The 27764-nt window shown below is 41.5% G+C and overlaps 1 protein-coding gene across 6 annotated transcripts; it reads right to left on the bottom strand.

Annotated features, from left to right (window-relative positions):
• Positions 1-1107: 1107 nt before the first annotated feature.
• Positions 1108-14321, bottom strand: SEMA6D (semaphorin 6D). 6 transcript variants are annotated; one of them, XM_049812873.1, is made up of 18 exons: positions 14096-14321; positions 13617-13728; positions 12979-13039; positions 12804-12866; positions 12618-12719; positions 12313-12403; positions 11916-12035; positions 11368-11456; positions 10370-10587; positions 10130-10261; positions 9778-9933; positions 9521-9694; positions 8629-8769; positions 8451-8528; positions 7495-7586; positions 7094-7150; positions 5070-5237; positions 1108-2937 (listed from the first exon to the last, which is right to left on the bottom strand). In XM_049812873.1, exons 1-18 carry the CDS (start codon positions 14202-14204, stop codon positions 1634-1636), a joined length of 3267 nt encoding a protein of 1088 aa, XP_049668830.1. In that variant the 5' UTR covers positions 14205-14321; the 3' UTR covers positions 1108-1633. The 6 variants fall into 6 exon arrangements, with proteins under 6 accessions (XP_049668830.1, XP_049668831.1, XP_049668832.1 ...); XM_049812874.1 differs by having other exon boundaries at positions 7495-7556; XM_049812875.1 differs by lacking the exon at positions 5070-5237.
• Between the last annotated feature and the right edge of the window lie 13443 nt (positions 14322-27764).

Below are 27764 nucleotides of genomic sequence, written 5' to 3'. Positions count from 1 at the left end.
GATACTGTAAAACCTACTAAATAGCTTACACAACTTTAGCAGGTGTTCCATTACCCTAGAAACCTCATTTGATTTCACATTATAACTGTTTGATCCTTCGGAGAGCTGTAGTGGAATGTTTATCATGGTAAGGTGATTTAATGCTGCTGTCGTTTTGGATTGTAGGCTGCCTTTAGTTACCATTAATTATTCTTGCTTTTTATCTTTCTTCTTTTTTTTGGGTGCTGTTGAGAGGTTTTACAACTGGCACTCGGGAGATATGTGCTATAGTGAGAACACTTGACAGATTTATTTATTTATTTTTTTAGTACTTTTATCATTTGCATGAATAAGGCACAAAATGCACAGATTCAGGTAAACTCACACGTAATATTTACAGAATATTGTCATTACCTGCATGACTTTGGAAAAAACCTTACATTACACAACAAAAACAAATTGATTGCACTACTGTAGAGTTTTCACAGACTGCTTCTGCCAGGCCAATTAATGTTTCTTCTTTTTTATTGATAAGAGTCTATCAGCGTGTAGGGCATTATTAAATGCAACAAAACCGTAACCTTCTCTAGTTACACAGGCCTTTGCCAAGTGAATTGATTATTAGCTGCCCTCAATGAATGAGAAGTACAGGGGCTCAAGTTCACAGTGGCCAGGTATTGGATGGAGGCACTGTGGAACCACAGTAAAACTCCCCCGTTCCAGCCCCAAACACTAGATTTGAAATGCACAGCTCTGAATCAATAGCAGCATAACAGAGTTATGAGGAATTAAACATATCTGCACTCTTTCACTGGGTGACTATTTCATCAAGGTGTTATCATTCAGAAGGCTGGCAGAGATGCGCCATTCATCCTTAGCTGTCTCCAAACTGAACCCAACGGGCTGCAGAAGGCAGAGTCATCTGTTTGTTCAGTCATGCTCAATGTAAACAATTCCATAGCATAAAAGATGCAATGGGAATCTAAGTACATCCTAGTGTGTACAGTACACACACACACACACACACACACATCCACACACACGCACAGCTTTATCTGTGGCACAAACAAAATGCCACACACATGGAGAGAAAAAAAAAAACATTAATGCTACAGTTGGGCCAGAGACTGAATTCCAGCAAATTGATTATTAACCCAGATATTCATTGAGACATTACCATTTTCTGACATTTGTGCAAGAGGCAAGGTGAATGCATACATATTAAAATGTTCACATTTAATGGGAAGGACCACACTTAATGGCAGTCTAAAATGGAACCCATTTTTCAAGTATTTGCTTACTGATTTTTTTCCCAATAACTTTTTTTTTAGCTATTTAGAACAGTAAAGTAGCCCCCCACCCCATTGTGCTACATGTCTCCTCAGCTCCAAACAAAAGAAATGTAATGACCAGCACTTTCCTTTGTTTTTGTTTGTTGTTTTTTTTTTTTTTTTTGTGTTTACTCTTAGCAAGTACACAAAGTCTTGCTATAGGTACATGTGGCAAGACACAGATGTTGCTGAAGTAAAGACAGTTTCTTTGGCCACTTTGTTCTCTTTAATAACAAGCAAGTCTCTGTCTTATGTGTCTACCACAACATCATCTCACAACCTGTACAGGTCAATGCCACGCTCATTTTTAGCACAGACATGTCCTAGTAACTGTATTTGTTCAGTGGTCTGACTGAAGTTGTCTGAGGAACGAATGAGGGTTTTGGTGGCACATCGGGTTTTAAGGAGGGTGTCCTCTTTATTCCTGTACGAGGAAGGGTGCCGTTGCTCGTGTAGCTGCTTTGCCTGGACAAGGAAGGCTGGAGGTGAACGCTGACAGGCGCCCCTTGCATGTAGTCCATCTTTGTGCCTGCCGTGGGAGGCATGTACCCCCCACGATTAATACTAGGCTGTCTGGATAACAAAACACCATTTGGCGAGTTTAAGTTTTTAGGAAGGGCAGATATTGAATGCCTTTGTGAAGAATTTTTGTGATAACCTCTCTGCCTTTCTAAAGAGGTCATCGGTACTGCAGGAGTGGTGGGAACGTCCACTCGTTTTGTGGGGCTGTTTCTCGGAAGAGTTGATGGAGGAGAGTATAAAGATGCCTCCCTGTTGGGAACCTTAGGTGGAATCTCAGACATATTTCCCATTGGATCCAGCATTAAAGTCTGGTGGGCCACTTGAATATCTCCCATAATTGCTTTGGGATTACTAGTAGTTTCATTTAAGTGTTTCAGAAAATCATTCAGGGTGTTCCTGGAATCAACAGATCTCCTGTGGTCTCTTTTGCTGGATGGTTTTGTAAGTGGATGATCAATATGTTGCATCTTTTTGTCTGCCTTGTGCGCATTAGAATTTGAGAAAGATGTATTGTAATCGTGGGTAGCATTAGGAAGAACGATAGCACTAGGAATATGTCCATGACTTAGAGGAGAGTGGGGTGGAGGACTGGAAGGAAAAAACTGAGGGCTTTTTAGTGGGGTTTCCTTTCGTGAAGCATTGAGGTTACTATGCGCTTTGTCCGATTGACTTTTCATAGCCTGCAGAGTCTTCTGTTGAAGAACTGGTGTAGATTCAGGAGTTGGAAGCGCAGCTAATTCCGGAGGCTGGCCCCTGTGGTCCATCATCATGGACTTTGTATCACCATTTGGTGGCAACTCCTTTCTGCTAGTCAACAGGTTTGTGTAAAGTTTGGGTGAATCAATGTTTTGCTGATATTCCTTAACGGGACTATCAAACAGCCCATTCAGTTTAGCAAAGCTCCCACTGGAGTCAGTACATGACTGAGCCGATTCTGCATCTTTGTGTATTTTTCTGGATTTCCGTACAAATATATCCCGGTAACAGTAAACAGCCACTCCCGCAATAAAGGCTCCCAGGACAAAAGCAGCAAAGACACAAGTGATTAGGACATTCATATGTACCATTTGGTTGGACTCTCCTGATTGTACTTCCCACCTTACACCTGCAAAAGACATGCAGTATATCATAAGTCTACATGTACTTCATACCGATACTTTTCAGAAGAAGGTAGCCTCCCTCAGAGAAGTGTCTATTAAGTGTTTGTAAGTGCTCTGTGTCTAGTGTTAGTGTAACTCAGCTGGGTCCTGCAATCCGCAGCACTGGTGAATGCCAGTAATTTTATGAATAAAAATGACTGTGTGAGCATTGATCAGTTTAAATGAAGACTGTTCATTTTCTTTGATAATGAGGAATGCTTGTCGAAGCTTCTCTCCCCATATTACGTTTGGTTTAGCCTGTCCCCAAATTTCCTTTAAGGCTCACAAATAGGGCCTGTATGTTATTAACATTAATGATTTCTGCTGGAAAATTGAGGTTAGAAGGTGCTACCGGGCCAGACAGCAATTAATAACTCATGGATGAATTTCTCTTTCAATTTTCTGCCCAACTCATCAATCAGTATCAAAAGAGAGACAGGATTATGCAAATGTTGTGTAAAACTGTATAATGTACATACTGCATTGTTATAACCACATGAATGTAATACGGTGCAAAACTTGTAAACTAATACATCCACAGGTTGCTAGCCTTGGAGTGGCACACCTTGCATTCTATAAGTGTACAATTTTTGAAGTTCAAGATTATGTCATTCTATTAGAGCACTAATTTATCTTTTCTTTTTTTTTAGTCAATAATGAACATAAATACTTGTGTAACATTAAAAAAAAACAACTTGCAAGGTTAAGTTATTAGAGAATGTTAAAATTTAGGAACTTTGAGCTTAGACCAAGAAGCTGAATATTGGATTAGTTTTTTATTTGTGTATTAACAAGCTCCCTTTGGGTTTTTTTGAGATTTTATAAGCAACCACAGACATCTTGCAGCTAAGACAATGTTAGTTTTTAATGAAATTAATTCTGTTAACTATCCTAAGGGATGTTAAAATGAAAGAGCAAGAGGGAAGGAACAGATTCATTTTTGTTAGAGGCAAGGCCTTTGAACATTGTTAATGTTCAGGGTTATAGGTTTTAATGGCACTGTGCAGAAGAAGAAGGAAAACATGAGTAAAGTTCACTAATAGTTATGACACAAAATGTGATTCAGAACGGAGAGCAAATGATAACAAAAACTTAAAGCAAAACAGAAAATAACTGGAGCAAATTAAAATGACAAATGCACTGCCATAATGGCTGATAGGAAACCTGATATGTTTTGGTGAATGGTAATAAAACACAAATGTTTTTTGGCTGGTGAGATTTTCAGGAAATACAGAATTGTGCAAACATGTCTGTCACCTAGCTATGCTGTGTACTCATGAAGACTTGTCTTAAGTTTTGGTTATGGGAGTAGAAGCTTCTTGATTCGTTGGTTGACTGCAATAGTCCTACTGAATTAAAATCTTTGTTGCTGTAAAAGCTGAATCAAAGGTTCACCTAGCTGAAAGAATGGCTAGAGAAAGATGAATTACATTCAGAATATGTTTCTTTTTGTGATTGGCTTAAAACATGTGTATGTGTCTCTATGTACTGAGATAATCTATAAACTGATGCTCACAGCCAGAGAATAAAAATTCAGCACCCCCTTACTTGGATCTGACCCATGTTCTTCAGAAACATGCTACAGGCAGGCAGAGTTAGGGATATGCCCCATTTAACACATGGATCTGTCATGGAGCTGTGCTTTGTTTTCTGTTCTCTCCCCACCCCCAAAAATACCCCACCCACAAACCAAATGAAAAAAGAAAACCCATTAAGCTCTTGTAAGCAGCCATTCATGAGGACTAATAGTCTTATCCAAACTAGACTGGTTTGAAAACAACCACCAGAGATGCAGGTAAGTTGTGAATGTAATTTTTTTTAATACATCCAGAACGCCCACTGATTTTAATGGGAGCTTTGGAGCACCCCAGGAATAAAAGGCTGAGCTTATTATCTGCGTTTCCTGTTTTAACCTCTAAGCAGCACTCTGTACACTGGATAAGTAGGTATGAAAAACATGATTGCACTGTCTGCATACTCACAGGAAATGCATGTAATATACAGCCCAACTATCGTGGCTGTTACATTTAAGCCTTAGACAATGTTGAGACTATCAGGTTTCCATTCAGCTGCAATGTATTCCCTGGTAAGGCCTTACCCTTTGGGACACCTGATAATGGATCAGAATAATCAGAAGTATTTGGGTCATCTTGAACTACAAATTTCCGAGAGCCAGTCACTTTAGGTTTCCAGGAACCAATCACTTTAGGTGATATAACTGGGATACTTGCCATTGTGGTAATGGAAGCTGAGGAGAACTCCATGTCTGTGGTGGCAAACAGATTTTTATTAATGTGTATTACAGTCAGGCTTTCCTCACTGTTTCATGGCACATCTAAGCTATAGCTGGAGACAGTATTTAATGGGAGTTACAGTCAGAGCAAAATGTGACCCCCTACACTCTGCAGAAGTACAGAGAGCTGGTTAAAATCAGTTGGTTCAAAACTTTAAGTACAAAAAAAAAAAAAACCCAACCCAAAGCATTAAAAGATCAACAGCTGCTAGCCAAAAAGCCAGAAGTCAAACATGAAAGCAGTGCAAAAGTTAAAGTAAGCAACTGGTGGAGGTGAAAAGCACAACTTGTTCTACTTATATTCTTCACTGGAGTCAACATACTTGGCTGCCTTTTAAACATCTTAAAAAAAAAAAAAAAGTTACTTGGAAAGATACACACTCATGACAGGTTACGCCTGAGAAACCAGATCAGCTCCATTAGTGCGATTATGGTATACCATGAACTGCTGAATGAGCCATTTCTACAGGTGGGGATGAAAGGAATGTTTTTAACCCCTATTTTGTAATGGTTCCTAAAGAACAATGTTGCATAGATTCTGGCTCCTCTGTAGTACATCTGCTGAACAGAACCACCATAGCCTACATGAAAATGCACATGAGGAGGAAACATATCAAACTGGGTTTACAAGCCAACGTCTACTTTGTGTTTTGTGTTCACTATCCCAGTAGGTTTGGGCATGAATGTATATGGCTTGAGATCTGACTGAGAAATGTACATCAAATACACACTCACTCAGGACTTGAAAATAAGGTTCGGTTGTATATGTGTCCTAAAATACCACTTTGAAAATTCAGTTGATAAACACTCGTGCAAGGAAGGTAGCATTTCCATGTAACACAGTTTGGGGTTTTTTTTGCTGTCCTAAGTGAGTCTCTTAACTTACATTATAGGTAAGTCTATCTGGGAAATATTTGTCTCAAACATTACTTCTTGTCAAGTTACAGAATGCAAATATCAGAAACCAAAACACAAAATAATGTTCTTGTTCTTGTTGCGCTCTTGTAAATTTAACATGCAAACAGATTATTTTCATATTTGTCAGTCAGAAATGTGCCCTTGGTTTGAAAGCAGAGACCCAAGTTCTGGGAGCAAAGACTGGAAAATAAGGGCTCAGTCTTGCTCCTGTCGAAGTCAACACAGGCTCTGCTTTTGAGTTCAACAGAGGAGCACTGGGTCCTGTCTCCCTGAACAGCAGGAGCTGACGCTGAAAACACTACTAGAAAAATCACTGAAGGAGAAAAGGATGCAAAAGTCCATCCGTCAACAATGCATGAAGTTTTTTTCTAAGCCACCTTTGTCTACACAAGTCCTCATTCAGCTACATAGTTTGTGATGTTAAATTTTTTCCATTAGCATAAACTACTTAAAACATTTAAAAAAATACAGAAATACACATTTTAGAAAATGTGTATTTGTGCAAAAAGCTTGCTGGGAAAGAAGGAAAAGAGGAAAGGAGAGGTAAGGAGGAAGATGATGAAATTCTGCCATTCATCTACTAGAGATGACCAATAGGGGCATTCACAAATGCATGGCTGGGGATAAAGAGTAAAAGCTTAGTGGACGTTCGTGCAGTGAAGATGTCATCTATGTTAATCAGGCTCTTTAATAAAAGATGTCTCAATAAATAATGAGCTGTTAACATGCGGCTACACAGGGTGAAGTGCTGAGTGAGAAGAGTCTGACTATCTTTACCATCAGTGGGAACATGAGTAAAAGCACAAAAATGGAGGATTGCCAACTGTGCAAAAGGAAGGAAAAAAGGGCTGAAAATGCTGAACTGAAGGAAAGTAAAGGTCATTAATTCAAAAAAATTAAAAAAAACTAACCAGATGTTGGGTCGCCAAATATTTTGTAATCTGGTGTAGCTGTAGTAGGCAAAATTTCTAAAAGAATTAAAGGAACAAGTAATCAGTAAAAAGTAACAAAAAGAAAGCAAAAGATCTCAAACCTGAGTAATGGAAAATAAAAAATAAAATATTACTGGTTACAAAAAATAAATTCTTCAATACTTTGCTGTAGACCCCAAACAGTTGTAAACTGGTGAAAGAAAGACAAAACTCTGCCACCCAGGACCAAAAAGCTCAGCTTTGTGAACATCCACAGTAACACTAGCTGATGTGTTCACCATGTTACTGAAAAGCTCATCATAAATTTAACATCCATAGTGAGGTGTGGCCACAGACTACTGTTGAGACATTACTAACGAGCAGCAATGACTATGCCTTACCATGGCAGTCCCCAAACTGGGCTGTGTTGCCGTATTCGACATCTTGTACATATCCTCCGGTGCTGTGGTTGTATGAAACAAACAAAGAGAACCTGCAATTAACAGTATTAGTAGGGAAACAAATGGTGATTTTTTTTATTTATTTTTTTTTCTGGAAGCAGCAAATGGAAACACATACAAGACCTAGTGTATGGCCCCAAAAATTGTTTTACAAAATGAACAAGTTAGTTATAACCAGGCTTTAAAACTCTATATACCTGCTTATGCCAGGAAATAGAGAAAAAACAAACAAACAAAAATAATCCCTTTTTTCAGCAACTTCATCATGTCTTTTGCATTGGGCATGCTCTTGGTTTTAGATACAACCATCCAATTATACTAGTTAAACTTTGCACTGGCCTGCTACAAAGGCCTCTTTTTTCAGATACAGCTGCTAATGTACTGTATATTACAGACTTGATTTGTGCAAAATGCCTTTGGTATGCATATATATCACCCAAGCTCCAGCATGGAGGCAAAATCTTACTCTTTTTCCACTGTGAACCCTGTGCTTTCATATTTGCAATTGACTGTGCCCTGGCCGTGAGCACACCTGGGCAGCATACTGTCTACTGTCCTCTCTGAGCTGCTCAGGTTTGCAGGTAGCAATTTCTTGCCTTCCTGCCTCCAACTGCTCTTCCTAGGGGTCTGCTTGATTTCCGCCCCCCCCCTCCCCCCAAAACTCCCACTGAAAGTAAGTCTTCAACCAGAAATTGCAGAATTAGGTCAGACTTCAGCATTCTGTTCTCTTACATATACAGTACACTGAAAAAAACATCTTAAAAAAAAATATGGAGATTTGTGAATTGAGTGCAAGGGAACAGACATAGGATACGAGCTCACGTGGTCTATAAAGCATATATAGAGATGCTGGGCTAATTTGAAAAAGAATACTTACAGCATAAAAGAATACTTACAGCATGCCTGGTGTCACTCTTCCACATGCCTCATGGTCTAACCAGCCACAGTACGGGTCCCGTGAAGCAATACATGCCCTTGCAAGAGAAAAACCCCAAAAAATCATGCATTTTTTACTTCCTTCTAAGAGATGTTGGTGCCTTTCCTTTAAGGGGGAGTTCAGGAACGGCGCCGTACTTTTTACATGACCCGTGACGCTCACACCGACTCAGAGGAATTCTAATGACGCAGCTGGAGAATGCCACGAACAGAGCATGGTGGTCTCTATCCAGCTGAAGGGAAATGACTCTTCTGTCCTCCTCGCTCTCAGCATTACACCTGGTCAGCAAAAATAATGGGAGGCCATTATTTTAGTAACTGTAGTACTTTGTGCAATGCTTACACTGCACACATTTTATTTATTTATTGTCTATGCAGATACTGAAAAGAGACTTTTTACATATGTAAGTGTAACTTACTGGTCTTTGCTGAGTGATTTCTAAACAAACCTATGGGTTATCAAATGCCAGCTTCTGGCTCTTATTTACAGCTAGGTGACAAGTTCGCTGAACTATGTAGGAAAGAAATCCAAATCCATTTTCTCTGTTCTCTCGGTCGGCATAAATATCTCAACAGAGCAGAACCGAAGTCCTGTATTGGACAACTGTAAAGTCTAATTGGAACGCTTCCATTCCCAAATTCTTTGTGCAAGAATAAGCAAGTTTAAAGTGATTAGATGTAGTTTATACATTATTGGTCACTCTTGAGAAACCCTCAAGATAAGCTCACATCATTTCTTTTTAACAGCAGCAGGCAGTTCTGACGTGTCATACTCAGGAAGAAGTGTATCTATTTGTGGAAGAATTAGACTGTATCATTGACGTCACTGGAGTGGAATTAGGTTGTTCACTCAACCCATGCAAAATGGCAAGTGACCAAATATTTTCAGGTTATTCAACACAGGGAACACCATGAAATGACAAACAAGAGGTGATGTTGGTGATAATGAGTTGGTTTTCGTTTACCATAATTTGTTTTAGCTAGGTACCAAGGACAAGATGAAGAGCTTAGGTGTTCTCATAATACTTACTTTGCATGATTATATGCTTCAATCTCTTCCAGTAACACGCTGTCATTCAAAGAAAAAGGCCTGGTCTTTGCCAAGATTTTAAGTACTACTCCTGCTTCGGAGCCAACAAATATGACTGTGTAGTTCTGGTAGGGTCCAGCAGCGTGGTCTACAGCAATTGCTGTCAATCTGTATCTATCAAGACCAAAAGGTGTATCATTAACAGTGCGCTTTCTCATTTTCCTTTTCACACACGTTATTTGTGAACAATGTCATACCTGACACGTGTTTTGGTAAACCAGGGCTCCTCAATGACTGAGGGAACAGCTGAATCCATCAAAGGATGAGATTTGATGAAGGAGAGTGTTTCGTCTGGGAAATCAATGGAGGTTTTGTAAGCTTCTGCTAGGCCGTGTTTTGCACAGCAGCCAGGTCTGAAAGGAGAGCAACATTGTTTTCCTCTTGATATTTTAGTTAATGAGAGACAGCAGCCTGCTAATGAGCATCCTTATGGCTGAAGTGTAAAGCTCTGCTTTGGTTTTTACCTGACAAGACACTCAAGAGTGCAGCTGATTTAAGGCAGCTCTTTACAAGGACGATATTATGGCACCATGAGTAAGAACCTTTTACCTTGGCTTTGGTACTTTGTCTTCAGGTACAGCTGTCCAAACAGAGTCAGGAGTCTTTTGTTCTTTAAATCTCCCTTTAAAAACTTTCTCAATGTCATCCATGCTGAAAGCACACACTGCTGAACCAGGGATGCTGCAAAATTAGAAAAACAGTTGCAAGAACTCAGACTACAATGGCACCAATTTCAGTGTAAGAGACAACCAAAGAACTACCTTTGATGTAAGGTTGCTCATCTCTCACCTGTTAAGCTGTGTGGTGAATACACCGACAACCGTGGGGACTCCATTGATTTCTATTATGTCTGTGATAGACTGCAGAACATCGAAGTAGAAGAATGAATCCCCAGGAACTGAGCAGTTGAGCCGAGCTTTCAGAAAGGATGTCCAATGTTTCTCCAGGACTCTTTGGGACCCTCCCATGTCATTTTTACATATGCGAGCCACACGGGAATACACAGCCTGTGAAGGGAGGGGAAAAAAAAACCAAAAAGGAAAAGGGACAAAGGCTTAAGAGATGCAAGGAAGACAGTGCCTGTTTCTGGGCTGTTAATGAAACACCAAAGATAATTTTGTTAACAGGAAGCTGCCATTTATCTGCACAGAAAGGATGAAAGCAAACAGTGTTTAGCTCATAGTGCACAGGCATCTTAACCTATCACCAAGCAAATGCAACTCTGCAGCTTGTCCCCACCCTTTTTTGCCTTCAAAATCATATTGTTAGTGAGATTTAAAGACTTTAATTAACCATGTGTAAAGGACTTAATAATTTATTATAGAATATCCTTCCATGGTGAGGCATGAGTATTATACTCTGTACTGGCATGACTGAATTATTCAATATCCAGGGACATTAGAGAAACTTCTTTGAAAATCTTCTTTTGTGTTGTTTCCTTTTGTTTCTTTAATATGCATGAAAAAACCCTCAGACTTTCCATTACTTGCCACAAGTGTTAAGGCAACAGCAACACTAAGGCCACAGCAACACTAAAAGATACCTGTAGCGAGCTCGCCTAACAGCAAGGCATAGAGAACAGAAACAACTTTCTGGCTGAAGAATGCACGGTTCTATTTCTCTCCTCCCCACCCCCGCCATAAATTATAATGATGGGAAAACTGTGCGAACTCTGTACTAGCCCCTGCTTCGTATTGTAAACTGTGCTTGTTACTGATGCTGTTTTGGGATGATCTCATTCTGCTACGGCTCATGGCTACCTGACAACTCCCTGTGACGATACCTACCTTGCCTAAATTATTGTGCTCTACAGCAATTTCTCGGAAGAAGAAATAAACGTAGTTCCCATATTCTATGGCATGGAGAAAGTGTGGTTCTGTAAGAAAGAGTAAGGAGAAGGTTACTTCAAAGAACTACTTAATCAGCATATGACACTGACTATGCTGTGTGAATTGGAGGCTTCTCCACAGGTCCATACCAGCTAACATGAGCTCCAGTCTTGCAGATACTTTAGGATGTCCAAATATGGGTGCGCTGGAGCTTAAATGAACTTGAAGTCTCTAATGTTGGCTAATGGCCTGTAAAAAGGCCTCACAGAAATTGCATTTCAGTTCATGTATTTTGTTACTGCAGATTCATTCACTGACGTATTTAACAAAAATTTTGCTTTATTCGTATTAAACTGCTTTTTTGTCGTAATCATACTATATCAAAAGCTGCATATATGCTAACATTGTAGCATGCGTGTAAAGCATGCTGGCTGTGAACTACCTGACCCTCTGTGCCACTGAAATGACATCTGCCACATGTATGGGAAAATACTCCCCCAACTTACCTTTTATCCATTTGGAATCATACTTGATTGTTCTTAGGGCAGATCCATCCCCCATGCTGCGATAAATAACAGCATCACTTGCCAGGAAATCTGCTACTGTCGCTGAATACAATTTTCCATCTAAAACAGAAGTTGAAAACGTGGTATTAAGAGGCCTTTAATAATCTACAGAATTCTGACTAGCCTGTATTTTTCCCCATTTCTTTCCTGCTACTCTTCCCCAAAGTGCTGTAACCTATTTATTAACAGGTCAGCTTCTAATCCTTTGGAGGCCGTTTTAAAAATTTAAGAGCAGGGGCACCATGACACCTTTAGCTTTCCTGTGCTCGGTTTAAAAGCTCTCTGGCTCCTTTGGTGTCATTAATCATTTAGACTCATTACAAGCAAAAGTTCTTACCAGCAAAGAGGGCGACATTGGTTTGTCTGGCATCAAATGGGCATCTTGCCAAACCACTAATTTCCTCCCCATCATACTCTAAGGTATTCAGCTAGAGAAGAAAAATAAATGGGTGATAGTGCCATTTCTATTTTGTACACTGGCACAGAAGTAAAACATTGTCTTTCCACAAAACTTAATTCAGCACATTGGCTTCTGTCTGTTTTTATTTCACCTTGAAGCACTCGCCAATCACACTGGATGTATTTGCTATAGCATAATTAGTGCAAGCAAACCCAGATTAATGACATTTTCAATATTCTTACCCGATAGTATCTGCACATAGGGTTAAATGCATTTGTTCCACAGACAAACACCATCTCATCATTCCTTGGAACAAAGACTTTAATGAAGTTATGGCATTCGTCCTGAAAAGAGAGTAAGATGTATAATCACAGACTTCACATATATATATATGTGGTGTTTTTCTATGATGTATGTGCTAAGCTTACTTTATGTTTGCCTTTCATAGCACAGTTCTCTCTGTCCTGCTGCCTTGACCTCCATGTTAATTTCTGTTAAATCAAACCAGAAAAGAACATTAGATTTCCTTTCCACAAAAAAAATCTTAAAAAAATTAAAACCAAAGAAAATACCTCTCCCTTGCCAGCACCTGTATCTACTCACCTTGCTTGCAGTTACTTCTGATTTTGGAACTTCATTTAAGTTTACAGTGTAAACTTGGTCCCTTTTGCAAAAAGACACAAGTAAATTCATTAATTCATTTGCCTTATTTTTTTATAAGCTAAATCTATTTTTAGAGTGTTTTGTTAGACCAGAAACTTCTATGAAATGCTTATGGATTTATTATGTGTTTAATACAAATCGGAGAAAACTGGTCATGGGCAACATGGGGTGGTTTTAATTTTTATTGGTATGGTCCTTAGACAGCACCTACAGTGTCCAGCTATCCACCTCTGTCCTTCCGTTCTGCTGAAGACTAATCCGGACCGTAAATTTCAAATGCGCTATACTCACTTCCTACATCCCTGATGTGTCAGTCCCAAGTTTAAAATGATCAGGGCAGTAATATAAAAGAGGTAAAAGAGTATTTGATCATTGGTTTAGCATAACTACAGTAACTGCAGCCTTCAAATCCAATTTTCATGCACTGGCCATAGATATGGTATATTTCTCTGGGAAGTCCTCTCCCAATTCTTATTTTTATCATATTCTGCAGATTTTTCTAAATGAATTTTACACGTAAATGCAAAACCAGAAGAGAAAAGAATTTTAATCTAATGAACTGAGTGAAGGAAAATTACCTGCCAGCAATATAAAGTGTGTCTCGAATTTTCAACATCAGTTGGAAGTCCAGTCTGTGCTGAGATTCATTGCCTGAAGGGCGTCCTCTAAATACTGGATATTGCCTTGAATCTGCAAGTAAAAATGGGCTACACCATCACTCAGGATTATAGAGCTAAAGAATCAATATATGGCATTGATTAGCTGTATATACTAGGTGTAGAAGGGTTTAAACTAAATTCCTTGAGTAATGTCTTGAATATAAATGAGAAAAAGATGGCTAATGTCAGCAAATGTTCTTTTTCCTGAAGTTATTGCTGTATTTCTGATTGCTTTTTTAAGAAAATGATTAAGTGTTCTATTAAAGATACAAAGCCAGTAAACACATTTCAATTTGAAAGGAAACAGACGACTTTTTTTTTTTTTAACTTCCCAAAGGAAAAAACCCAAACATTAAAACTCTTTCCCCAGTGGTTAGCACCATTTGCAGATTACTTACAGTGGTAGTCAACAACATTAATAGGGTCCTCGTCTTCAGGGAAGCTGACAGCTCGGCACTGGGACAGACTCATTAGCATCACGGAGGCACAAAGCAGAGGAAGCCTCATGGCTGGTGAAAGATGAGCACTACCTTTGTGGCAACACTGTTTTAACTACCTGGAAAACAGGAACACGCCAGTGAGATTTCAGCAGCACAGGACAGTAAATGTGACTTCCTACTGGAGAAGAAGGTTTTTTTTGTTTGTATTTGAGCACTGGCAGCAGTGGACTAAATTGGTGCTTATGAAAGGCTCCTGTATGTACATTGATGGAAAACTGCTGCGTGACATATCCCTACTCAAAGCTGCTCTGAAACATATTGATGTTTGCTAATTTTTAGCTGGATTTACAGGCATTTCCGAAGAAGCTGACGCCTGTCAGCCCATTTAATTCACAGGAATCACAAACAGAACGTGCAGGCTGCTGACCTGGCAAGAAAAATTGTCAAACTTAGGATTAGAATTTTAATTAAACTACAATCTCTTTCCATCCCCTCTATCACTGAATGTCATCCAATAAAACCCTTTCCCCATAAAGTACCTAAATCTTATCCACAAAAAGTCATGACATACACAATCTGTCTAAACATCCATGCCATGTTTTAAAGTTATTGCTTGTTTCCAGGCTGTGCCATCATAATACTAAGCTTAACATGCTCATTGCGAAAGACCTTATGTCTAGGACCAGACACTCAATGCTTTGCCTTGTGCAGTGATTTACGCATGTGCACAGTAAATGTGAAAATGCTGCCTCTGCAGCGTGGCAGTGCTTGTCCCGTGCTTTGCAAGGATGGCAAGAGACTCAAATGGGGGCACAACGCTGAGCTGGGTTCCCAAGATGCCACTTTCCCCCTAATTCTATTTGTTACTGTAGAAAGCTAGCAACTTCAGAGACTTTCACAGTGGGGTTATTTTGTGCATTTGTGTGCTCTGTAGATAATACAGCACATACTAAGATAGCACCACAACATTATACAACAAAGCTTTTAAGAGGGGAAGGGAAACAACTTCTCCAATTAAACCGCAGGGATATTTTAGTGAGCAGAATGTAACTACTCAAGTTGCAATTTGGGTAGGATGCAAGAAAACGCATCTCAAAGTGAAATGCGATCCTTAATGACCACAAGTGGTCTGGGCAGGGGTCATATTTCTCATTAGAAACCTGGCAAATGTAGTACTATTCCCTCCTCCAACCTTTTGGAGGCATTCATTCAGCCCTGATTCACAGGTCACAGCTTTGAGTCACCAGCTCGATGCCCTGCAGTTGCTGAAATTGGTTATTAAACTCTTTGTCTAAAGAGAAAAAAAGAAGTCTTTCCATTTTAATGTTTCAAGAATTGCTGTGAGATTTACACATTGCCAGCACAAAGTGCCAGGCCTGATCCAGCAAAGCACATAAGTATTAATCATTTAATAATTTGAAAAGCAATTAAAAAACCCCTTCATAACAACACTTAACCTTTCAGTAATGTTTACTGGGGATGAAAATACTGTATTTCTTAATTGATGCTACAGCTGGCTAGGGGCAGGGCTTCTTCGTTCCATAAGGCTGCTGAGCTCTGTCAGTTCAGGCAGGACTGTGAGGAGACCAACTTAAAGGCTGATAATATTTGGGGGTGGAGGTGTTGTCTGAATGCCTGTCCATTACAGACTGACCTCAAAAGAAGCATTTTCCACTGTTAATGATATTTCTGTATCTCAGTCCACCAGTCCAGAACGAATGGGCTGTGCTCTTAGTCAAGATTGATGAGTGCAGTGGTTAATAAACACTAATGATTCCTGGCACTTTCCCTCTGCTCTTCCTTGTCCTGACATGGCCTCTTCAGCTGAAGCATCTTGCGTTAAATTACTGATGAGCAAACTTAAAACAAACTGGAATTAATAAAGTTAGTCAAATTAGTTCTTTCTTGTGAAAGCACCATTAGAGCAAAGTCCTGCAGCACAGTGGCTCCCAGACACAATAACAAATCATTAATGGTTACACAATTTCTTTTTTGTGTCTTTTTTTCAAGAAAAGCAGACTCCAAGTATCCAACCCACTAACATCCCAGTGAAAGAAGAGAAAGGGGAGGCACACAAACTGTACGTTGAGTCAGTGCACAGTAACATCTGTAAGGTGCTTAGTAAAAGTCCTCCCTGAAGCCTCGTTTTCTTGGAGAACAAATGAATACAAGTCGCCAAAGAGCAAGAAGATCTCCCAGCCATGTAGGCTTTAGTTAGCATAGAAGATGAGGCTGTTCATGGCCCACACATCATGACTCAAAGAGACCCCGGCCTGGCTGCAAAACGCACACAGCCTGCAACCTGTACAAGTTCTGCCAGTATCAAGCATGGGCTCATATTAGGAAGTTTCTTTTTTGCTCTTTCCTTCCAGTGTCCCGTCTAGGAAGAATTCACTGGGGCAACAAATAGGAAACTTAAATGTAACCTGCCTTACAAAGGCAGATACTGTGTTCTGGGCTGGAGGAAATGGCTGCAGAGAACAAAAGGGCAATTTGCTGTGTATTGGCCACAAAAACTATGACCTAAAACCACAATGTCACAAAACCAAAAAGGATGTGACCAGGTAAACAAAGAGAGCATCAGTTCTCTCAATTAGATTCAAATCTCAGGGGGTATACCATACTACCTAAAACAAGGCAAAGTTTTGTAAATGTAAAACCACGGGATGTGTCTCCCTAGAGATTGCATCCAGAGCAGAAACAAACTCATATTTACGTTTTTCCTCAAAAAAACCCCAAACCTCTGAATATACTCCAGAGGTGAACTCTGAGAACATAAAAGGCAGGAATAGTTATGTTCAGCAATCTCTTTTAACTAAACATCGCCTGTCACAAGTCCCTATCAAAGAAAATGTCTACAGCTGCATGAAGCACAGACCTCTGTCATGACAAGAGCAAAATAGCAGACAGAGAGCTGGACTGGATCAGCAAACCACAGGTAATCACTTCTTACCAGCCAGGTAAGAAGTACAGATTTATTTATTATTTTGCTTGTTAAAACATTACAAGAAAATGAACAGTAGCTCTGATTTCTAGCTACATATGAAAAGGAAATGCACCTGCTTCAAGAGGCATTTAAATGCACCTTTTAGCTAGTTGGGCACAGGCTTGAGATCAGAACCACTGAAAAGAGAATAAACTTGGGATAACAGCTGTTCCCCGGATAATCAGAAAAAATGGGCTCCATCTAGCCCTTGGAACAGGGGTTTATGACAGCCAGGTGTATGCTTCTGGTAGACACAGATAGGCTGGTGTGAAAGGCATAGTTTTTGCCACATTCAAACCTTTTAACGGAGGCCACTACCAGGGACTACAAATAACAATGCTGAAGTATCTGTTTGGACCAGAATAGCTGATTATGAAATGCTGGCAATGCCTACCTTCAAGAAAATGCAGAAAACAATCATACTCTGGGTCTGATTATTTTTCCCCAGCCAGGATTCAGACCAGTCTTTGATTAATTTCTCTTATAAATTGCATCCCTAGCATTTCTGCAAGGAAACAATTCACGGCAAGTGCAATGTTTGGAAATTACCATATTGCTATCCCTGTTTTGCAGCTGGGGAGTTGAGGCACAGATCGAGACTGAATTTTTGACTGAGGCCAACCACCAAAAAAGCCTTGTCAAAGGATCTGAGCTGCTCTGGGTGACACGTGATCATTCCTTGCAGCACAGGCAAATTGGCCAATGTCACCCAGGTGGAAAAGCTAGTAACAGATCCGAGATCTTCCGGCCATTTGGTCTATGCCATAACTAGTTGTGTAGGCAAATACAAAGAAACAGAGGTATAAACGTTAACTGGTGGCATAAATCCCCATCGGTAAAGACGGCAGCAGCCTGACTGAAACAGGCCTCAGGGCGAGTGCTGTTGGTCAAGTGGAAGGTAACCGTTGTCCCAAGTAATAAACTGGCTCTTTGTGGCTGGCACCTTTCAATTTCAGATACGAATCCCATCCTTCAATTCCTGATTGGGGGAATCCAGAGAAGCAGGATATAATTTCTGTTAAAATATGGGCCCTCCTTCAAACAATCACACATGAAGGGGAACAGGCTGGTGTTTCTTGCCCATTAATCTACTCCAGCCTTTGACAACGTACTGGTGACACTCCATCAATCATCTTTCTGTGCGCTGCCACGTAAAGAGGAGGGGGGAAGGGAAAGGGCATTCCGCCAGCTGGAGAGAAGCAACACATAAAATAGCTTCAAACCAGACTGATGCAATACCTTCTACTCACTAAAGAAAAAAACCTAACCCCAAACAACACCCTCCCCGCAAAAAACCAACCCCCCCCAAGCCTTAAAAAAGTCCTCCTTAACACAATAAATGCTTCTCAAAATGCTAAGCACAGACAGGAGTGTGGTATGGCAAATCCAGGCTGAAGTTCAAGATCGGTCAGAACAAAAGATATATCCTAAAAGTTAGTTCACTTGTGGAGAGCTTGGCAAGGCAAAGGAGAAAAGGGTTGCAATAATAAAAGCTGAAAAAAAAGGCACATAGCACGAAAAGGCTGAAATGACTACATCATCTTCCTTCTCCACCAGACACAGGGGAAAATGAGGCTGTTAGGTGAGATCAAGATCTCCTCTGTTCTTGGAGGTATGCGTTAACCGTAATGTTGAGGGGGGACAGGCAGAACCCATTAGTAATATGCTGAGCTTAGCCGATTTATGTGATGTGGTTTCCCACAATCCTAAGTGACTGGACTTTGACAGATCAGGAAATCCCTGTTGTCCTCTGCTCCTTCCTGCATGCAAATGGCTCCCTGACAGCACTAATTAGTGCAAATGCACGAACTAGTGCATACCTGTGATTGTACCTTCCAAAATTTTGAGCACGAAACCACTCTAATAATAAATAAAAGTTAAAACAAAAAAATCTTTTACCGCTGCTTGTTCACAAGATGGTCAGCAAGTTTCTCGGGGCCTACAGCTGAGATTTCAGTACCTCTTTCTGACCGAGAGCAAAGCAGATCCTGTGCAATACTCAGCAACTTCCACTCATCTCAGCCCTTGAGACAAGCCCCTCGTGAGGGTCACAGTGCATCCTCGGACAGTGACTTCAGGGCACTGAGCAGTTGGCCAAATCAGTGCTCCAAAGCTCTTTAACCAGAAGACTACTCAAACAACAAAGATCTGTTGGCTGGGTTACAGCAAGTAACAGATTTCACTTGCAACCAAATTGAAGTTATGTCAGTCTCTGAATGGGAACTTACTTGCGTTTAGCACCCCCCTTTGGATGCAAAGGACTAGTGTAAAAAGGCTAAAAATATTGTTTACTATTGCCTCAGGGATTATCTTTTGATGTACAACTCACTTATGGCCCACTAACTGCAGGTTGAAAAGGGTATGGTTCAAATTCTGGCCTTCACGAAGTTAAAAGGTGTGCTGGCAGTGACTCCATTTTAGGGGGCTAAGGATTCACACGTGAGTTTATTTCCTGATGGTAACTGCTACCAGGTGGGAAAAGTTCAACTTCTTGAGCCAGCTGCAGAGAGAACAGCTTGCCAGTAAGGTGCTGGTACAGGGGCTGGAGCTGCGCTTCACTAGTGCATAGTACAGAAAGGCAGGTTGTCACTGAATTTTGGTTTGTCAAGCACGTCAATCTTTTCAGAAGATAAAACATTTAGAAGAAAATATGTGAAGGTGGTACAGGCTGCCTTCAGTGGTGCCCTAGACCTGCTGTAGAAATGTATGCATTGGCAACCATGGATGCACCAGAATATTCACTCAGAATAGCACCTTATCCCTGCTGTGCCCGGGATAAAATAACTGTAGAGCAGAGCCACACACTGGGGGAACCAGGCCAAAGTGTGTTTTGGTAATCAAACCATGAAATGCAGCATTTTTGTATCATCCAAGTCAAAATATAAGACCAGCATGGCCCAGGCTCTGGTGGCTTGAACTCTAGAAAGGGAGTAAACAATTCTTTAACCTACCTCTATTTTTTTGGTCTTGGTCCTTTTTTCTATGTCTTACTGCATGAAATGGGTATAACGAGTCATTTGCTTACAAGCCAGTAAGTATTCCACATAGAATGCAACATTTGCCTTCAAAATCTGTATCAGTATCTATTATATGAGAAGCAGAGGATTAGATTCCCATTTTAGGTCATATCTATACATAGGTTCTCCAATGATGCAATTGCTTTTCAGTGTGGTAAGTCCTCCCAAAACAAGGGTACAACAGCCTGCATAAACGTTAAGTGTGATTTTCTTTTTATTTTTTTTTTCGAATGGCATTCCAGTATAAATGTGTTTCTTCTAATGAAGGCTGACTTCAGTAAGGTTCCTGAAGGCAATGCCTGACACAGGGTTTTACTGTATATTCGGCTCTCGGAGATTGTCTATGATGTGATAAATTCATATTGTGGAGTTTGGTGACAGACTCTTTTGTCTAATTATCAAATAACACAGGAAAATATTTGTGGTTATAGTAAAAGAAACATCCTTAATTCTTGTAGCCCTTTCTAGAAACTTACAGCATGATTTTGTATGAGTAAATAGACAAGAAAAACTGTTTCTGTCCTATAAAGGTACACTCAAATTTAAACTTGCAGTATGTAGCCATCCTTACTTTCTATAACAACTTTAAAATCTGCAACTCTGAAGAAAAAAAATCAGGGTATTTGGAGGTGTGATATTAATTGAGCATGAAAATGCAAATAACAGGTCTGTTGTTTTTAAGATAATACTTGATTTCTTTTAAGGACTCTGCATTAACACCTCTTGATCTATGCCTAAGTAAAAAAAGATAGTTTAATATTAAAGTGATGAAACCCTACCACTGAGTATCACAGCTTTCATCTTAATTGGCTTACGGTATTGCTAGTTACACTTCAGTTGTTTGCAGGCTTTTAACGTTACAGAAAGCGCACCCTTCTTGCTCTAGAACAAGCTGACAGAACACTGGCAAAATGGATAGGGTGACTTCTAATGATGCAAGTGTTTAGTGGTTGATTAGATGCACTTTGAGGGCTAAAATCTCCTGTGAACAAAAATTTACTCTAACACAAGGTAGCTTCAGCAGGAAAGGAAATAAAATGCTGAGCAAACTGTAAGTGATTGCTTCAATTATGTTTATTTTAAGTTAATTTTTGAGAGTCAATGTTAACCACCTTCCCTTACCACAGTGATACAAAAGTCCCCCAGCTGAAACCAACCTTTGATTTCAGCTCACATCTATGGTCGAATCTGTTCTGTTTTACAAAGCTCGTGCAGGACTTATTCCCCTTGAAAGTTTGCCAGGGTTGAGCTATCAGTGATAAAGTGCAAGGTACTTTAACTGAAGCAGTGCTCTGGATTCACCATTTTAGCAGGCCTGCATTTTATTAATTCAAACTGCTTGTGCCCAGCTGAGACTGCCCTAGGAAATACTAAATTTATTTGTGAAAGTGTCCAAGGACTGGCGCAGAGAATGTCAATACAGTGATGTTCAGGGTTTGTTTTATACTCTCCGCGCTGATCCTCCATTAATTCCTGGCCGTGGGCAGCACTGGTAGCACCAGCTCCTACCCCTGCCCCGACCCCAACCCAAGGAAAGCAACGCCACCGTGCTGGGGAGAGCAGCTGTGGCTCATCAGGGTGAACTCTTGAGTGCCTCCAGCTCACAGCTGTGTCAGAGGTGCCTGGTGCTTTTCCATAGTGTCTTTTAGTCTAAAATACCTTTATCCTGAAAACCGGAGAGCTCGACTCTTAAACCATAATGCTGAAGATCTAACTACTTACAGCGGTACACATAGGCTTGGATGTGGCTTTAGAAACAACCAAATTGCCCCCCCTCGGCCCTAAACAAAGCCTAAAACCTAGACCCAAGTATTACCTTTTCCTCCCTCTTGGGTTGGCTACAAATGTGGGTGAGGGCCATAAGCGAAGCAAGCAAGCATTCTTCCTGCAAGCCTACAGTATGCGATTTACATAGCAAAACTGCCACTCATTTCAGCACGATTAGGCATCATCTGATAAGGCAGCTCTGGGACAGGTAGAAACCAGTATTTGCAGGTAAGGCCGTAATGAAGGTCTCGGGCACAACCTGCACAAGTCCAGCTGACGCCACAGCCAGAGAGCGAGTTGCTGGCGGCACCCCTGGGTCTCCTGTCTGCGAGCCCTGCTGCCTCCCAGCAGTGGAGAAAGCAACCTTCACCTTGAGCAGTGCTCCAGCCCTGATCCCAGAGATAAGCACTGCCCATTTGAGACACGGCTGGAGCCCAGGAAGTCGGGATTTGCCTACAGGATGAAGTGAATGGGGTATTTTGAAATGGAAGGGAGGTTTCGGGGAAAGAACACTCCTCAAGCAGGACAGCTGAAGAAAAGAGATTTGCTCTGTGGAGAGGGCAAATCTGCTCTTCAACAGGCTGTGCCCCCGACAAGGTTGCTGTCAACCGCAGCCCAGAAAGCATCGCCTCCCACCCACCACTCTCCCCTGCTATAAACATCCCTCCAGCACCTCAGTGCTGTGCCTTGCCAGAGCATGGGGCTCACTGGCTTGAGTTGCTGCTGCTGGGGAAAAGGTTGCTACGTGCCACTGCTCTCACTTCAAAGAGAAGGTAAATGGCTGCTGGAAAATGCGAGGGGAGAGACAGGAGAAGGACTATCAACTGGCAAGAAACACATCAGAGCCTCTTAAGCACTGCACTGGTATTATCAGCATGCCGTTCTCAGAGCTGGAACGGTCAGCCAGCCTTGCCCACAGGAATATTGCCTATAGAGACTGGGGAACAACACGCTTTTAACTAGTCCTGGGGTTTTCTGCATGGACAAATCTGGTAGCTGGCCACCCAGTTACCTATTTGTATATGCAGAGCATGTGCTCTGCCACTTTCCTGGGCACAATCAATTACATGTACAAAATGCAGCCATGAAAACCTGGAGGAAGCCTAAGCTCAAAGTTAATGATTACTATTATCTTGTTAAGCATTAAAGATTAACTACGCCAGTGAAAGGATGTGTTATGAAATGTCCTTCCCAAGCTGGAAAGTAAATAGGAAGAGAGTTCTGTGGTTTTTTTCATCTCAAAGGCTACTCAGAATTTGGAATAATCGTTTAAACTGCTGCTTTTATTTACCATAATACCAAAATGTAGTCACTTGCCACGTGACTCCTCATATTTTCATTTGAGATGTCGTGCAGAAACACATGGAAATCTGGTGAAGGCAAACCAATTTTAGAACATGTTCCGAGCAATTGTTTTGCAGCACTGCCCTACAGTATGAGGTCTCTTACATTTCTTAAATTGCCTAATCAAATGCAGACTCTGTTCCAGTCACGCTAAATTTTCACATAATGGCAGAAAAACACTTCTTTCTAGCCTAGTGCTGAACAGTTGGATCACATTATTATATTTGCTGCTTTTGTAGTCTCCAAGTGTGTATTTGTAAATGTATGTACATACATATTCACAGGCGGGGGGGGGGGGGGGGGAACATTGGTTCTCAATGCTGTGAGCCCCTGGGAACAGTCAGAGGAACAGAGGTGTCTTGAGAGGTGCCTGTGCTGAGGGTCTTCTGGGAGCAGCTGGCTTATCAAGAACACAGAGGGGTAGTGGTGAAAAATTTATTTTTATTTATTTAAAAATCAGATGTATTGGTGCAGGATTTGATCCAGCTGATTCCTTGCCCTACAGTCTGCTGAAGTTATTAAACTGATATAAACGCAGTTAGGTAAATTATACCCATACTGTTGCTAGTTTGGGGTTGGAGGCAGAATTGGTGCAGTGTGCAGCCATGGCTATCCCACTCTGGGTCCCAAGCCTGGGCATGTCCTTGTGCTGCACCACATCAGTTTGGGGAATTCTCTGCATCACAGAACTGCCCGCTTTCCACAGGCCAAACGCAGTCTGCAGAGCCCATACTTGGCAGTTGTTTGGAACAGGATGCAGCCACGCTGGGCACCAGCTCTCCCTCCCCTCTGTCTTTCACTTGGGCTACATCACCTCATGATAACATTCATCCTGTAAAGCAGGGAAGTATTTGCATCACACTACTTAGGCATTTTGACTAGGGAGCCACAAAGAAGCCATGGATCAGACCTTTACAAGTAAAAAAAGAAAAATTTCAAATCAGTAACATATGGACTGCAAGTGCTTGAATCAAGGTCAAAAGGAAATCTGTGGCAAATCAGGGAATGAGACTTAGGGCTTTAAAGCTTTACATTACAGCCTGTCCCATTCTCTCCGCCACACCAGCCTCCCAAGATCCCCAGTACATTGCAACGTTTCCTTAAATCCTTGTTATCACGAATAATATTGGGCCAGTGTAAGAATGTGACTAAATAATCATATCTGACCCCCACACTATACCTGTCTGCAGGTCTATTTTTCCTCTACAGCTGCACCAAATACATTTAGGTTTGTGTTGGCATAGTTTGCCACATAAGACCACCGTTCAATCACGAGCTGTGCTTGTTATGTCTCTGGTAAGGATGAAAACCTGATGCTTTAGGGGGAGGAAAAAGCCATAATCCACCTCTCACAGTAAAACCTGTCCAGCGGTACACAAGACAAAAAATAATATTCTATCTGTACCCTTGCAGGGAATCAGATTAATCCCCAAAGCATGGGATTTGATTATTTTTGTCTGAGGTTATCACTAAAGAAAAAACCTACAATCATGCTAAAAATATCCACGCAGTATTTCCTTTATGAAGGAAATATGATTTACTGAGCAAACCCAAATTACTGGTTTTTCAGTGTTAATCTTTTATAAACACGTGCTGGGTTAAAGAAACTGTCACAGAGAGCACAAGTTTGCAAATTGAAAGAAACCATTCAACTCTGCAAGATGACTCCCCCCCCCTCCCCCCCTTATTACTGCTTTCATGAGACACCTGGGAACATTGTTCACACACTGTTGACAGCTTTCACACCACTGCTTTTCCTCTGTTATCCTTACCTTTCTCTTCAGCACTCGTCTCCAGGTGGCAATACACAAGAGCGCTATATTTGCAAGGGGTGCCAATGCTGGCTCTCGGACAGCTGTTGGAAAGCCAGAGGGCCCTCTCCAGCCTTGCAGCTTGGTTGGCTCAAGTTGCTTCCACAGGGCACTGAGCTTCCCTGACCCACGAGGCAGTACTCTGATATTTAACACCTGGGTGCTGCACCACTCTAGGAACATGCAGACTGCTTACAGCCCTCATTTTTAACTACCATTACACTAACAGGCAGAGTCGCAGCTCCCTCACTAACACTGGGCTACATTCAAACACCATCTAGAATTTTAATACTGTAGCCTTAACTATACACTGAGGCTTTTGTAAGTTAAATACACTTTTTTCTTCTCTATAGTCTCCCCAAACAGAATGGTTACACAGCCCAACAGGACACAGAAATGCTCATGCAACATGGGAAGAGGGTACCCAAGTGGAGGGATATATAAACAAGGGCTTGAAAAACAAGCGCGCAAATTTTCTTTTGACCCCAAAGTGCATCTGTCACGATGGATATACACAGAAAGAGTGGCAACATTTTCCGTTGCTGCCGTTGCTGCTGCAGTCCCTGTCGGCCACCAGCGTCCATAAACACGCCTGGGAAGCACAGCAGCATCACTTAAGGGAAACACCTTTTGTTTCATGCCACAATAAAGCTCTGAGGAAGGTCCTACCCCACAGAGGTGTGAGCTGGTACCTTACTGCTGCTTGGGAAAGCAGGGACTCAGCTGTCATGACCATTTGGCGTAAGAGAGATGAACTATGTGGCTCACATTAAGAAAAGCCTATTATTGCAGTAATAGCTGAGCTGAGTGACCAGCTGATCACCTCTCATCTCTTCTGAGGTTTCACTCCCACCTCTGGTGGGCAGCCAGTCTGTGATGCTGGTCCCCCCTGCTCACTTGTTACCCTTCCAGATGAGCACCTCTCTGTTTGCTTCCCTGCTGTCCCTCATGCACTTGAAGAGCCCCCCAACACGCATCTGCCAATTAACTCCTCATTCTCATCCCAAGCCCTCTTCAAAGCTCTCCTTTGCCTCTGATGCTTACAAGCACGTGTGCCCCCTTTCCCCGACACACGCAGCTCGGCTATGTTTAGGCGGCTTGTGGACTAACACGGCTGCTGCTTATGCAGGCCAACGCAGCTCTCCTGCTTCTAGAGGCCACTGCTTGACTGTACCCATCTGCTGTCTCTTCACGTAAACCATCCACTGTGGGGAACAGGATCCATCCTTTTTATTCTGCGTTTATCCAGAGCCTACCAAGTTAGAAACCTGGGCTGCAATTTGGCGCTTAGATGCAATGGTTAAAAAAACCCCAACAAAACAGCAGCAACAACAAACCTTTTTGCAAGAAGAGTATCTGTGTGCAAATACAACCTCTATAATGTTACCAAGGTCAGGCAGACCAAGGCCAATCTGCTGTGGGAGAATATAAATCAAAGCTGTCCAGGGACCCATTTCATTTACAGGGTTTGTAACCATTCTGGACAGAACAAATGTCACTTCCTTGCTTGAGCTCCTCGCTCCTCCTCTTCCACCACCACTTCTTCGCTCCTCCACTTCCACCCAGCCCCTTCCTGCCTGGTAACACCTCTTGACCTCCTTTGCTCTTGAAAGCAAGAGTTCTCTTCTAGCAAGAAAGCTGTGGCTCACACATGACAGACAGCCATGCTAGGCCTATTTATTTAAGTTATGCAAAAATCTCGACAAGTAAAATTAGCACAGAGCCACAAGTACATTCACCTGCTGGTTACCTGCCATTCATAGCACACGTCCAAATTAAAACAATAAATCCTGTAACGACTTCTTTCCTATTGCATTCATAGATCTGCAAAACAAACCAAGGAAAGCATCTGTAGCAAGTATTAGAGTCTGGGCACAGATCCTGCGAAATCACATGGTTTCCGTTGTGGAACTAAAAAGGCTTCTACAAGAATGTGTGAAATACACAGCCGAAATTCTCCATTTCTTTCTGTGCTCTTTGGCAGTTTGCGTGGCTAAGTTAAAGCGGCAAGTTCTGTTTCTTTAGCTGGCGGCTTTCAAAGCACACCCTGATCTGCAAATTGAAGAGCACAGGATTCAGCTAGCAAGCTCCCTCTCGAGTAAATACGGAGTTAATGTAATCCCACTCCAAACAACAGGTTGCTGTCTCCAAACTGGAGCCTTGAAAAGAAAGAGTCCAGCAGTTGTTTCACTCCTTGCAGCCATTTTGTAGCCCTTCTGCAGGTGTGCCCACTGAGCTGCAGTGGGGCTGGGGTGCCAAAACTAAAGAAACTTCGTGTTCTGGACGTTAACTTTAGTTACCATAGCCAGACAATGCTGCCAGTGGTGTGGAAGAAAAAATTGCTGTAGCCAGCTGTGCTGTTCACAGTCGGATGGTTTCTGAGTAGCTCCAAATGGTTATGGAGCCAGTAGCCTGTTGTGGCCAAGGACAGGATGATGGATGGTCTACACACACTGTCCAAGCAGGGAGAATGGCAGAAGTTCACTTCAGGGTTGTTAAAATGCTAATCTGGGTTAGTCAACAAAAGCCGAACGGAATAGAAAAGTTAGGGAAATAAACACTACTCATGTGTTATGTATGTGCACTACAGATTTGATCTCTGTGCTTAACACAAACATTTGACTTTGGAAGTGGGACAATTCAACAGTCTTCCTGTTTGAATAAACTGAATCAACTTCTGATATTAGCTACACTGTCATTAC

This window comes from Accipiter gentilis, chromosome 10, assembly GCF_929443795.1.
Source record: "Accipiter gentilis chromosome 10, bAccGen1.1, whole genome shotgun sequence".
Taxonomy (NCBI): domain Eukaryota; kingdom Metazoa; phylum Chordata; class Aves; order Accipitriformes; family Accipitridae; genus Astur; species Astur gentilis.
The sequence above is the reverse complement of the archived record's forward strand: the minus strand, read 5'-3'. Positions and strand labels throughout refer to the sequence as shown.

What these genes read in the sequence shown, in the direction of transcription:
- SEMA6D (XM_049812873.1), bottom strand. Translation starts at nt 14,204, where the DNA reads ATGAGGCTTCCTCTGCTTTGTGCCTCCGTGATGCTAATGAGTCTGTCC. An exon ending in CCAGTTTGGGGACTGCCATG is followed by an intron (nt 7,151 to 7,494) that starts GTAAGGCATAGT and finishes TAATTCTTTTAG; the next exon opens with AAATTTTGCCTACTACAGCT. An exon ending in ATTTGGCGACCCAACATCTG is followed by an intron (nt 5,238 to 7,093) that starts GTTAGTTTTTTT and finishes TTGCCACCACAG; the next exon opens with ACATGGAGTTCTCCTCAGCT.